The sequence below is a fragment of the Leucoraja erinacea genome, chromosome 6 (assembly GCF_028641065.1).
Source record: "Leucoraja erinacea ecotype New England chromosome 6, Leri_hhj_1, whole genome shotgun sequence".
In the NCBI taxonomy this organism is placed as follows: domain Eukaryota; kingdom Metazoa; phylum Chordata; class Chondrichthyes; order Rajiformes; family Rajidae; genus Leucoraja; species Leucoraja erinaceus.
The window spans coordinates 68,996,319-69,009,899 of record NC_073382.1 but is presented as its reverse complement, the minus strand read 5'-3'; the positions used below and the strand labels follow the sequence as shown (position 1 = coordinate 69,009,899).

General features: G+C 41.0%; 1 protein-coding gene across 4 annotated transcripts in view; it reads left to right on the top strand.

Moving 5' to 3' along the window:
* LOC129698273 (sestrin-3-like) overlaps positions 1–10,054 on the top strand; it is a 93,573-nt gene extending 83,519 nt beyond the window's left edge. For all 4 annotated transcript variants that reach the window (XM_055637313.1, XM_055637314.1, XM_055637315.1 and 1 more), the window contains 2 exons: positions 264–408; positions 8,624–10,054. In XM_055637313.1, coding sequence (XP_055493288.1) covers positions 264–408; positions 8,624–8,710 — 232 coding nt within the window. In that variant the 3' untranslated portion in view covers positions 8,711–10,054. The remainder of the gene's footprint in view (positions 1–263; positions 409–8,623) is intronic.
* Positions 10,055–13,581: the final 3,527 nt, after the last annotated feature.

Sequence of the window (13,581 nt, the reverse complement as noted above, 5' to 3'; positions counted from 1 at the left end):
ATTCAGTGGAATATAGCTGATGCCAATAGTTCTGTGCACATTGCCTTTCCCCAAGTGCACTGGGAATGTGCTGACCGATGGTCCAATGCCCTGGTGTCTCATGCTGACTGTTCACACATAATATGGTTCCTGATTTGTCAAAAGTAATGTATTTCATAGGAGATTTGTATCCAGTGTGTTGATTTTTAATTTTTAAAAGATTTCCACCATCTTTTTAAAGAAGTTAAAAGCAAACAAAATTGATTGTATTATTTTTGTTAAAGATATGATGATTATGATTATGGTGAAGTCAATCAGTTGCTAGAACGGAGCCTGAAGGTTTATATCAAGACGGTGACTTGCTACCCTGAAAGAACCACAAAACGCATGTATGATAGCTATTGGCGGCAATTTAAACATTCTGAAAAGGTGAGTTGAATGAATGAATCATGCTTTATTATCACATGTGACATGTCACAGATATATTCTTGGTTTTGCATTACCATAAAGAAGGCATGCAAAGAGTCGCCATGTATGGGGCGCTGATAAACTTACAAAGTGTTCAGCGTAGTCAAAATAGTCGCAGTAGAGTTGCTGCCTTACAGCGCCAGAAGACCCGGGTTCGATCCTGACTACGGGTGCTGTCTGTACAGAGTTTGTATGTTATCCCCGTAACCCTGTGGGTTTTCTCTGAGATCTTTGGCTTCCTCCCATATTCCAAAGACATACAGGTTTGTAGGTTAATTTGCTTGGTATAATAGTAAATTTTCCTTAGTGTGTGTGTAGGATAGTGTTAATGTGCGGGGTTGGTCTGGACTCGGTAGGCCGAAGGGCCTGGTTCCGTGCTGTATCTGTAAACTAAACTAAGCAATGCTCCCTCTTGGCTCTGGGGGCGCGCCCCACCCCCCCCCCCCCCCCCCCCCCCCCCCCCCCCCCCCCCTTTCCACGCCAGGTCCCTCTTTCTTCTCGGCGCTGCACGTCCCCCTCCTCCAAGCTGAGAATTATTTCTTGCTGAGTACAATTATTGTACTGGAAGTTTTTTCTTCTCATTGATGCTTTTATTTAAATCGCCCTTTTGTGTATACCTTTTTGTATTTAAACATTTTGATTTTACCATTCTTTTCCCATTTTGTGCCAAAGGGGTTGATTCCTCACTTCGGGACAGTTACACAGCTCGCGATCTGCAGTTCCTTGTCCAAGTAATGATTATGTAAAATGAAGCTGTGCATGTAAATAAAGCTGCCATTGTATGCAGGGTGAATGTGTGATTAGCTTCATATAAGCTTTGAATGATTAAACCATAACAACATCTTGATTGCCTAAGGTTAGGTTTATAATTTCTTTCGCACGAGGTGTTGTCAAAGCAATGAATGGTTGGAGTGCTCTGTACAAAAAGGCCCAGTCCCACTTACGTGTCCTTGGCACGCTAATTACGCGATCTCGAGATCGCGTTGAGGCGCAACGGTCCTGCAAAGGTCGCGCGCGTCTTCATGCGCCCCGCACAGCCGTCTGGAGCGAGTTACGTCATTTGAAGATGGACACAAAATGCAGGAGTAACTCAGCGGGACCGTCAGCATCTCTGGAGAGTAGAAATGGGTGAAGTTTCGGGTCGAGACTCTTCTTCAGTCTGAAAGAAGGGTCTTGACCCGAAACGTCATCCATTCCTGTCTATCTTTAATTGTCTATCTTCAATTTTCTTGGCCCCCCTCTGGGAGTAGAGGTGGGGGTGGACCGGATCCGCAACGGCCGTGAGCCCCAGGCCGAGTTCGACGATCATTTGCCTGCTTCTGCTGCTGTTGGAGGTGAGACGTTGCGTTGCGCCAAGGTCTTGGGCCTGTCCCACTTTGGCCGTCAGTTACATGACAGGCCGGTGGCGCGCGAAGATTTTGTTCGGTACAAAATCCCGGAGCGCCGCGCGATACCGCGCACAACTCCATACCCCTCCGCGCTTCTCAGTGGGACCGGCCCCGCGCGGCCACACGATGCCCATGCGCCTCAACGCGACGACGAGGTCGCGTAATTTGCGTGCCAAGGTCACGTAAGTGGCACAGGGCCTTTACACTGCCTGCAGTCCCCGCTATAAGACCTGAAGAGCAGAATCACTCAATCATTGCTGATCTATTGTTCCCTCTCAACCCCATTCTCCTGCCTTCTCCCAATAACCTTTGATGCTTTTCCTAATCGAGAACGTATCAATCTCCGTTTTTAAAAATACTCAATGCTTTGGCCTCCACAGCCGACTGTGGCAATGAATTCCACAGATTCACCACCCTCGGTCTAGAGAAATTCCTCCTTGTCTCCATTCTGAAGGTGCGTCCTTTTATTCTAAGGCTGTGCCCTCTGGTTCTAGATTCTCCCATTACTGAAAATATAATCGCCACATCCATGCTATCTGTGCCTTTCATTACCCAGTAGATTTCAATTAGATTCTCTCCTCGTCCTTCTACATTCCAGCAAGCCAGGAGACTTCAAATGTTCCTCATACTTTAACCCAATCATCTCTAGGATCGTTCTCTTAAACCTCCTCAGGACCTTACCAAAACCAGCACATCTTCAATACATTGCCACACTTCAGAGTTTCCTTAAAGTGCTGCAGAATTGTTCCCACAGATTAAAACTAGATGACAATATTAAACATTGAATTTTTTGCCAAAATTCAAACCCATTAATATTTGGGTGTCGGGTATTGGACAGCAACCTGTAAAATCAAAGAGTGTCTGTGTCCCTCTTCGTTACTCTATTGATGCCAATGCAGAAAATCTTGTTGGAACTCTTGTTTCATCTCAAATGACAACAGGTTGCAAAATGTAATTTCTTAAATGTCCACTGGTGAAAGGGGTTATCGTGCTTTGCATGCATACACTGGTAAATGCAGGCATCAAGGTGAAAAATGTCTTCAACCTGTTAAACTATCTGACAAAGCTGATGCGTCTGATATGCTACGAGTGATGCCTGTAATTGACAATTATTGTACTGGAAATGGCAGCATTATTTGCTGAATTAAAGTAAATTGGCTACAGTGGTTGTGGATAGTAAAGGATTCAGTGACTCTGTAAGCATTTCGACCAGGAAGACCACCTTTGTGAACATAACTCTTTGTTGGGTCTAATCATGTCCATTTACAGTTCTGGGCATGCTATCTGAATAATGATGAGGAGCAAGAATCCTGTCCAATTGTTTCCTGCCACAATTCTGGAAAATAAATTGCGTAAATTTAATGCTGATAAATGTGAGGTGCTACACCTTGGCAGGACAAATCAAAATAGGACGTACATGGTAAATGGTAGGGAATTGAAAAATACAGTTGAACAGAGGGATCTGGGAATAACCGTGCATAGTTCCTTGAAGGTGGAATCTCATATAGATAGGGTGGTAAAGAAAGCTTTTGGTATGCTAGCCTTTATAAATCAGAGCATTGAGTATAGAAGCTGGGATGTAATGTTAAAATTGTACAAGGCATTGGTGAGACCAAATCTGGAGTATGGTGTATAATTTTGGTTGCCCAATTATAGGAAGGATGTCAACAAAATAGAGAGAGTACATAGGAGATTTACTAGAATGTTGCCTGGGTTTCAACAACTAAGTTACAGAGATAGGTTGAATAAGTTAGGTCTTTATTCTCTGGAGCGCAGAAGGTTAAGGGGGGGACTTCATAGAGGTCTTTAAAATGATGAGAGGGATAGAGTTGATGTGGACAAGCTTTTCCCTTTGAGAGTAGGGAAGATTCAAACAAGAGGACATGACTTCAGAATTAAGGGACATAAGTTTAAGGGTAACATGAGGGGGAACTTCTTTACTCAGAGAGTGGTAGCGGTGTGGAATGAGCTTCCAGTGGAAGTGGTGGAGGCAGGTTCGTTGGTATCATTTAAAAATAAATTGGATAGGCATATGGATGAGAAGGGAATGGAGGATTATGGTATGAGCGCAGGCAGGTGGGACTAAGGGAAAAAAAGTTGTGTCGGCACGGACTTGTAGGGTCGAGATGGCCTGTTTCCGTGCTGTAATTGTTATATGGTTATATGGTTAAATAAATCACAAAAAAATAGGGCTAGGAGTTAGCTACTTGAGCCATCTCTGGTATTCAATAGGAACACAGCTAATCTGATTGTGACCTGGGCTAATTCCTGCCTACCCCAGATAATCTTCCACTTTGTTTATCATGATTTGGTCTCACTCTTTAACAAAAATATTCAGTCACTATTTAGTTTGGAGATGAAGTTCGGAAACAGGCCCTTCGGCCCTCCTAGTCCGTGCCGACCAGTGATGACAATTAAATTGACTCTTGACTCTCTTGATCCCCACACATTAATACTAATCCTACACACACCAGGGACAATTTATGTTTATACACCCAATTAACCTACAAACCTGTAAGTCCTTGGAGTGTGGGAGGAAACCGAGGATTTCGGAGAAAACTTGCGCAGGTCACAGGGAGAACGTAAAACTCCATAGGGACGGCACGCTTAGTCGGGATCGATCACGGGTCTCTGGCACTGTGAGGCAGCAACTCCAATGCTGGCGCCACCTTGCTGCCCCTAAAGGGCATTGCATAAAGGGGCAGTGAAATGATAGTTTTAATGACTCGTGGCCCACAGAGAAAAGAAAGGGTGTGAAATTCATGAGTAGACTACTGTACTTGCTCCCACAAGAATAAATATCCTGTCCACTCCTTTGCGATCCCTGGATCATGTATGTTTCAATCAAATCCCTTCACTTTCCATCATAAAATAACCTGCCCATGACAGATATTAATCTTAGAAAACCTTCGTGCCGACCAGCGATCCCCGTACACTAGCACTATCCAACACGCTAGCGATAATTTTTACCGAAGCCAATTAACCTGCAAACCTGTACATCTTTGAAGTGTGAGAGGAAACCGGAGCACCCGGGGAAAACCCACCCAGTCACGGGGAGAATGTACAAACTCAATACAGACAGCACCCATATATATCGGGCTCGAACCTGGGTCTTTGTCGGTGTAAGACAGCAACTCTACTACTGCGCCACCATGCCACCCTAGGCGTGCCATAAGAGGCGTGCCATGAGATGGACTCTGAGTGGCAAGTGGCTTTGGGTGGTATGTCACTGAGACCCCATCTTTCCATGCCCTGATAAATTTGTGGCTTGCAAAGGCTTTGGAACGGATTTGTCTCCGAAAGTCAGCCGCATTTAAAAACTGTTCAGATTGAAACTCTCTTTTCTTTTTTTTTTCTTTTTTTAAAGACATGTAATTTGAAATGCTTAAATTAAAATTAAATAACAATTCAAAGACATACCATTTTCCACAGGATCATCGACCTCACTCACCTCAATGCAGTTGCTGCTTGTATGCTAACCAGCACTGGCGTAAAGTTGGCATATATAAATCTGGTTTATAACTCTGCAAAAAAAAACGAGCAAATACTGGAAATGTAAAATAAAAACTGCTGCTAAGCTCAGTTAGTTGTGTGTTTAGCAGTTGTAGATTGGTTATTGCATGTGAACCAATCAGAGTAGTGTAGCATCATTAACCCCAGCAGTGAAGGGGTGTGTGTGGGGTTTTGAGTGGGGTGGATTGCTGGTCAAATGAAGCAGCACCTCACCTCCAGGTCAGAATTACTGTGTTTACTCAAGACTCACAAGAATGATCCCAGGAATGAGTAGCTTAATCTATGATGAGCATTTGTCGGCACTGGGCTGTATCACTGGAGTTTAGAAGTATGAGGGGGGACCTCATTGAAACATACAGAATAGTGAAAGATTTGGATAGAATGGATGTGGAGAGAATGTTTCCACTAGTGGGAGACTCTGGTCTCTCTCAGAATAGTCATAGCCTCAGAATTAAAGGACGTTCCTTTAGGAATATGAGGAGAAATTTCTTTAGTCGGAGGGTGGTGAATCTGTGGAAGTCTTTGCCACAGAAGGCTGTCAGTGGATATTTTTAAGGCAGAGATAGATTCTTGATTAATACAGGTGTTGAAGGTTCTGGGGTGAAGGCAGGAGAATGGGGTTAGGAGGGAGAGAAAGATCATCCATGTTTGAATGATGGACTAGACTTGATGGTTCAAATGGCCTAATTCTACTCCTACCACTTATGACCTTATGAGTGAGCAACAACTCAAAGCATTGAGCTGGCAATTGGTGGAATCCACTTTCTGACCGAAAAGAAAATCTTCAACTGTGCCAAGCTCACACTTCGATGCTGTAGTTACGAAACATGAAATCCAGCTCAAGATTTCCTCTTGCAATTAATGTGGTACTTAACTAATGTACTCTGTGTGTAGTCTGTTGGGTGAAATTAAATTGATTAGAGAACTGTATGAACTGATATTGATGGTGTGTTATAATATTTTCATTTCCTTTAATAATAGGGGGCGCTGCTCTGGCAGCAGCATGTCAGTTTTTTTTTCAACTTTTTCTTATTTTTTAGTATGTTTTAAAGTATGTATTTTGTGTTTTTTTTGTGTGGGGGGTGGGGGGTGGTGTGGGCGGGTAAGGGGAAAACCGCTTCGGTCGCCTCCTCCATGGAGAGGCGACTTTTTTCCAGGTCGCCTCCCCCGTGGCCTAACATCAAGGATCGGCGCGGCCTTTCCCGAAGACGCGCCCGGGGCTTCAGCGGCGGGCGCAGCGTGGACTCTCGGCGTGGAGCGGGTGAGCCCTCGCTGGAGGGGAGCGCTCCGTTTCGCTGGCCCGGGGCAGCTGGCAACCTGAAGTCGCAGCCTGAAGTCACGGTCTGCAGAGCTCTAGCTGGTGCGGCGTCTACAGCCCGGGATCCCTCGTGGGGGACCCGGGGGAAGAAGACGCCATCACTGCCGGCCCGCAGCCAACTTCTACCGCGGGGCCGGCATGGACTTACCAACACCCCTGGAGGGGAGCTTCGACCATCGGCCCTGCAGTCTACAGTGCTTCTGGCTGCGGCGGTGACTTTAAATCTCGACCGCCGGCCTGCGGCCTACAACAACTTAAAGCCGCGGTCTCCGGTGAGGAAGAGCCGATCCTGGGCTGACTCTGGACTCTGGTCCTGTCCACGGGGGGGAAATGGAGGAGGACTGGCCAAATTTTTGTGCCTTCCACTCAAGTGATGAATGCTGTGGTGGATGTTTGTGTTACATTTTTTATTGTGGTTGTATGTTCTTTATTATTGTATCGCTGCTGACTACCCAAAATTCCACCAGCCTGGCTGTGTGGTCATTAAAATACAATACAATACAATACAATCAAAGCTATTAAAAGCAGAATAAGTACAGGTTCGCCACTGATTTCCCAGCAACTGATGGCCCGGCACCTCCTTTAATCTGGACAAAGTAACGAGAGCACACTTGAAATTCCCCGTGGAAGACCCCCCGAAAAATGTGGCCACCTCATCAGGACTTACAAGCTGATCGGCGGGTTGAATTTACCCCATGCTGCCGTGGCTGTGGCTTTCCGGCATGGATGAATCTGGGAGATCTGTTCCCATGGCCAACTTCTATGGCCAATTAGCAGGTCTAATTTGCCTGGGACTCTGAATCTCAGGCTTGGCCAGAGCCGAGAGATCGGGGTTTCCATAGCCGACTTCCAAGCAGAATTTGCGGCCAGTATCTTGGTCCCTTGGCAGCCTAGATGGACCGTTCGGTACTGGACAAGCCACCAGGTGGCGCCAGCAATGGCTGCCTCGCCAACAGTTTGTCTGTCCCTTTGTGTTTAAATAGTATGTGTTACATGTATGTTTTTAGTGTTCTTCAGCTTGTTTTATGTGGGGGGTTGGGGGAAATGTTTTTCTAATCTCTTTCCTCGACAGAGATGCAATTTTTTTTTTTTCCATATTGTATCTCTGTCCGCACTGCGGCCTAACATCGAGGAGTTGGCAGCAGCTGCTGAAGATAGACCGGGAGCTCCATTGCGGGAGCCTGCGAACTTACCATCGTGGAGCTCGCGATCGCTTTGCCAGAGATTGCCGGCAGTCTTTAACATCGTGGAGCCAGCAATCTCTGGTTAGAAACAGACTTCGGGGAGCTCCAAGCCACGGGAGCTTTGACCGCCCCGATGCAGGAGCTTCGACCACCCCAACGCGGGAGCTTCGATTGCCCAACGGCTGGTTCGACTGCCCAGACTAAAGAGAATAAAGGAGATTGGAATATTTTGCCTTCCATCACAGTGATGAATGTGGGGAATCTGCTGTGGTTAACTTTTATGTAGTTGTTTGTCTTATGCTTTTGTTTTCGTATGGCTGTATGGTAATTCACATAACATTACCTTAATTGGTTCATGGGACAATAAAAGACCTCTGAACTGTATACAAAAATGAATTTCTCGGTACATGTGACAAATAAAGTGACATACCGTTGGACACCTCTCAGAGGCCAAGACCTCTGTTGGTCCAGAAAATGGATGGTCCAGAAAGGCTCTGGAACCAAGGGTGCTGGAAAATAGTGGTGGACCTGTGCTGGAATTTTTTAAGCCAGGAATGAAAGGGCAAAATACTTTTTGAACGTTTTAAGATTGATTTCACATATATTTACAAATTATATTAAAATTCACAAATGGTTTTATTTCTTCACTATTATGGATTATACTTTGGCCTGTGTGATAATTTATAATACATTTATCCAAGTGTAATCTGGTTTGTCTCAAATTATGCAATAATCACGACCATTTATCAATGTTTGTTTTTTATTTTCCTCAGATCCATGTTAATTTGCTGTTGATGGAAGCACGTATGCAGGCAGAACTCCTGTATGCTCTACGAGCTATAACTCATTACATGACTTGAAGTCAGGAAAAAATACTTTCTCCAAGAACTTGCTGGCAATGGAAGCTGAACCAGTGCTGATTCTAAATTTTTGGGGCAGTGACAATGAATCCATTCTAGAATATTGTCCAAAACATTAGCCATAATGTGCAATTTGTGCTGACTGTAGAAAAACTGAAACATTGCTAAAGTTTAACACTGAAAAGTAATCTTATAACTGATATCACTTGCCAAATTCACAGCCCATTTATAATGTGTTTGCCTGTGCAATTGTTACAGTCAGGAGTAATGTGAAGTGGTTTGTGAGAGAAAGTGAGCGAAGAAGGATCTTGGTAATTTCCAAAATGTGAATGAAAAATGCAAACATTTCTCAGGTTTTGTTTGCTTTAAATCTAGCATGGATATTGTTCTCCCTTCTATGAACTTTTTTTATTTGCGTTGTAGTTGAATTCTATTTGCACATCTGTCTTTTATAAGCTAAATAAACTACAGGAGCTAAATTAATCTATGATGCAAGAACTGGACCCACTAAAGTTAAAGAATTGTTTAAAATAAATGAGTTTGTTTGAGTGTATGTTATCTGAAACTTGTGAATTTCTGCTTTAAATACTGACCATTCTGAACTGTGTTCAAGTCACAATCATTTTTATTCATACCTCTTCCCATTCTACATAGACTAGAAATGTAATGTGCAAAATGTTTTTGTAGAAACAGTGATATACTGGTAGAAGTGGTATACTTTGAGCAAATTGAATACATGTAGTTAGATTGCTAAACCATTAGATTCATAACCATTAATGGACATTTATTGATGGACATTTAGCATTCATTGTTGAAACCTGGATCAGATTTGCTTTTGATTAGCAGGCAACACTTGTAGGAGATCACATTCCTCCTTGACTTCATTGCCCACATTTGCCTTTGTTGCTGCCATTAAATTACATTGTTTATAATTTCCTAAAATGAAATTGATGCTCTGTGAGTTAACATAGCAATAACCAATTGCATTTGAGCGAATGGTGGTTGAAAATTTTCAAAACTAGATGCGGCGCTGATTAAATCAAGTAGCATGTATGTTTTGAAGTTGGTAGCAGAATTCTCCTAGAAGATGCCAGTGTAAATCTTTAGTTTGGGAAGGAGGATTATTCCTGTTCACCAAAACTAACTCCTACTTGCACTGAGATATTAATTGAGATATTAATTAGGGAGAAACACTTTTCAATATGCGAACAGAGGTAGAGCAGAACAATATGGCAATTATTACATGTTATTTATTTTAGATGTATATTTTGATTAGTTTAGGAATATTGGTGCAATCAGGAATAATAATTGAAGCTGGCATAATAAAATTCTATTAATATTTTTTTTAAAACAGTCCACTCCTATCCAATTGCATTGCATCATTTATCAGAGAAACAATTATGGTTATGCAAACTAGCTATTTGTATGACTTATTTGGCAATGGAAGCAAAGATACCAGAAGTAACTCTTTAGCATGCAGTTACACCAAAACACTAATATCTGAGGAACAGTTTTTAAATATTCTGTAGCATTATATGAACAAAAATATCTGCTGACATAATTGACGGTGCTCTTGCAGTTAAAACTTTTGAAATATGTTTTGAGAGTTAAGTAGTGTTTAGGCCAGAACACTTAAATGTTTGAAAGAGAAACTAGGGTTCTGTTTTTATTTCTCACTTCATAGGCATAATCCCATTTATTTATTTTTTCTCGAAGCTGATTGAAGTCTTGGTGACCACAGTGAGTGTACGTTGTGTCATTGTGCTGGCCAACCTTTCCTAATTTTTTTTTTCATCTAGAATTAATATTAAAAAAATGAATGACGCAAACCCATCTTGATCAGAGATTAGATTAAGTGAATCAAATGGTTCTATTGTTAGGTGTTTAGGGTTGGCTGGGGGTGTCGGTTATAAATATATAACATTTTAATCGTGTCTGCCTTTTCTTTAGCCCCACAGATATTCCCATATCTAATCATTTTCTAGGATTCCAGAATTATCCCAAACTAGAAAACAATAATCCCACAGGTAATGTTTAATTAGGGAACTGTGATGTGCACTTGACTGAATCCTTCCAAAAAAATCATAGATGACCAAATCATTAGCTTTGGGTACAAATTGTATAATTAATAAAAATCTGATTTGAAATAAAGTGGGCAAGGATGATGCTTTCATGATATATGGAATATCTTTCAGAAGCTTGGATCAAACATGATGCAGATGCTCTAAGCATTTACAGCCATTTAATTATTTAAAACAGCAAGTAGAACTTTTGACAACATTAAAATAACAAGTTTGGATGTTGCACAAATGTATAAATTCCATGCAACAGGCTCAGGTTAAAATATTGAAATCAGAATTTACAGTTTATCGCCCACATTGAAGTGTTGTTTTCACTGGTATTTTTGGCCAACTTTAGTAGGCTTCTATATTAATGCACAATTTTCCACCTAAAGGAATTCCTCATTTTACAATGGAAGTGTAGTTTTGGTATCACTACAACAGAGATAACATCATCTCCCCCACTTTATAGAGACTGGAAGAGAGCCAGACCTTTATTTCACAAATGAATGCCAAAAGTACTCTTGTCAACTTAATGAGGAAATTTGTCTTTTTAAATTTTGTGTTGCTTTAGATCACTCTCTGGCCAAATCTGTAACTGCCATTAGTTAGGAAATGGCACAAGTAAACTCCATTGGATCTGTTGATTTTTAACACTTTTTGACATTAATCATAAATATGCTAATTATATAGTGAAATCTATGAGGGATTAATAAGTGTTGGCCACTGTCAAATCCATGGATCAGACACCATGCCCATAATTGGGCTTGGGGTTCCAGGTCATAAAACATATTTATCACCTGGTGCAAGGATGCTTCATCCTGGCATGCTAATTTAAAGTGCATTGGAGGATTTGTTTTTTGTCGTAAAACAACCAATATGAAATTTCTCATGGCGTACCACAGATTATAACATTAATTCAAAAGTTCTTCACTAGTTATAAAACTTTTTAGGATATCTCAGTCATTCAAGTTGCTGTATAAATGCACACTTTTTTATTTACACGTCTGGTATGTAGAATGGAGTATGAATACATTTGATTCTTATCCACATAACATTGATGTTTTCATTTTAGAAACAACAAAAACTGTTAAGTCTTAAGAACCATCTTAAGGAGGATGTTGAATCTACCAAAAGGACCAGCTTTTAATGTGTGCTGGTGGAGAAAAAACTGGATTTAAATTTAAATGGAATTAAAACTTGAACTATTTGCCAATGCCTTACTCTTCTGGATGACTAAGTATTATATGAATGACAAATAATGAATGTATATTCCTATTGTGCATCTAGAAATTAAAGCTTTGTTTCAAGTGGTAATTACTCCAATTTAAAATACTAGATTTCCAAAAAGAAACAAGTATTTTTATGGTGTGAGCTAAATCATCTTGTGATATCTATTTAACTATCCAACAGTATTATAAATAATCTTGGATGCTTTGGTACTATGCACATTCACTCATTTATAATCAAACAACAACCGTGATACTAAGCTTGTATTGTGCTTTGTTACTGTATGATTAAGTTGCTGTATAATGTGTTTGCAAAATATTGCATTGCATGAAACAAGTGTCACCTGTTTCGATCCACCCACTTTTCTTTTTGCAGTGTATTTGAAGAAAGCTACTTTGAAAAGGTTCAGCAATTGTAAATGCAGAAGATGGCACCTGCCGTATTTGACACAATCGTGTTTAATGTGTGGGAACAAAGTATTTTTTTTCTACATGGCTCTTGTTAATTCACTTATTGGTGAAAATGATCCCAGGTAGCTGCAAATAGAAGATGAGAATGGTGAATCTGTGGTCACCAACAGTCAAAAGGGTGTTTTGAATTTTATTATTTTTGTAACTCTGTTAATTCTTGCAGAAGTTTTTATTTAACATCTTTTCTGAATGCTTTTTTTCCCTCTAATTTTATACAGAAAATGTGATTATGGTTGTGATAGATATTTAAGTAAAGGTAATTTGGGGTTTTTTTCCCAGTGATATTTTCAATTTTTATCAGTTGGAGGAAAAACACAAGACAAACTATTGGGATTGATACAGATGACGTTTTGCATTGCACTTTGATGAGCAAGACTCTTGAGACTGACAATAGTTTCTTCTGTTTAATTTGACACGAGTAACAGTGGAACAAGTGCATTCTTAACCATACACTCTACCCAAAGGATAATCTGCACTTATTCCTGTGGTTGAAGATGTTCTATTATAGGTACGAAATGATGAAGTTGGTTTGTAAAGAAACATCACATTTATATTTGGAGATTTCATTGTTGTTATTGAGAAGGAATGAAGATAAATTTGTTTCAATAAAATTGGAAAAACAACTTTTTTTCTTCTGGAATAAATTTCTTATCCAGCAGTGAAGAAAGGCACAAATTCTGGAGTTACTCAGGACAGGCAGCATCACTGGCTAGAAGGAATGGGTGACGTTTCGAGTCGAGACCCTTCTTCAGACCCTTACCCAGCAGTATTAATTTAAATATAGACAAATTACTAAGTTACTTAATGAAAGAGAAAGAGAAAATATCTAAGCAACAACAAATTTGAAATGGGGAATAAAAAGGAAATTTCAACATGGGAACTAGTGTCAGAGTATACAGAGTACACTGATGGATACATAGCTGGCAAGTGTGGGCAGATGCGTAGATGTCAAACCAGGGCTGGACTTACACATAAAATGTTAGAGCCCTGGAGAATCCGAATACAGATTTCAAGGAAGATGTTGCAGAAGATTACAGATGGATAGATGTTATGTGAAAGCAGTTTTGCAAAAGTCCTTTTTGTTTTTTATTTTGGGGGGTGGGGGGGGGGG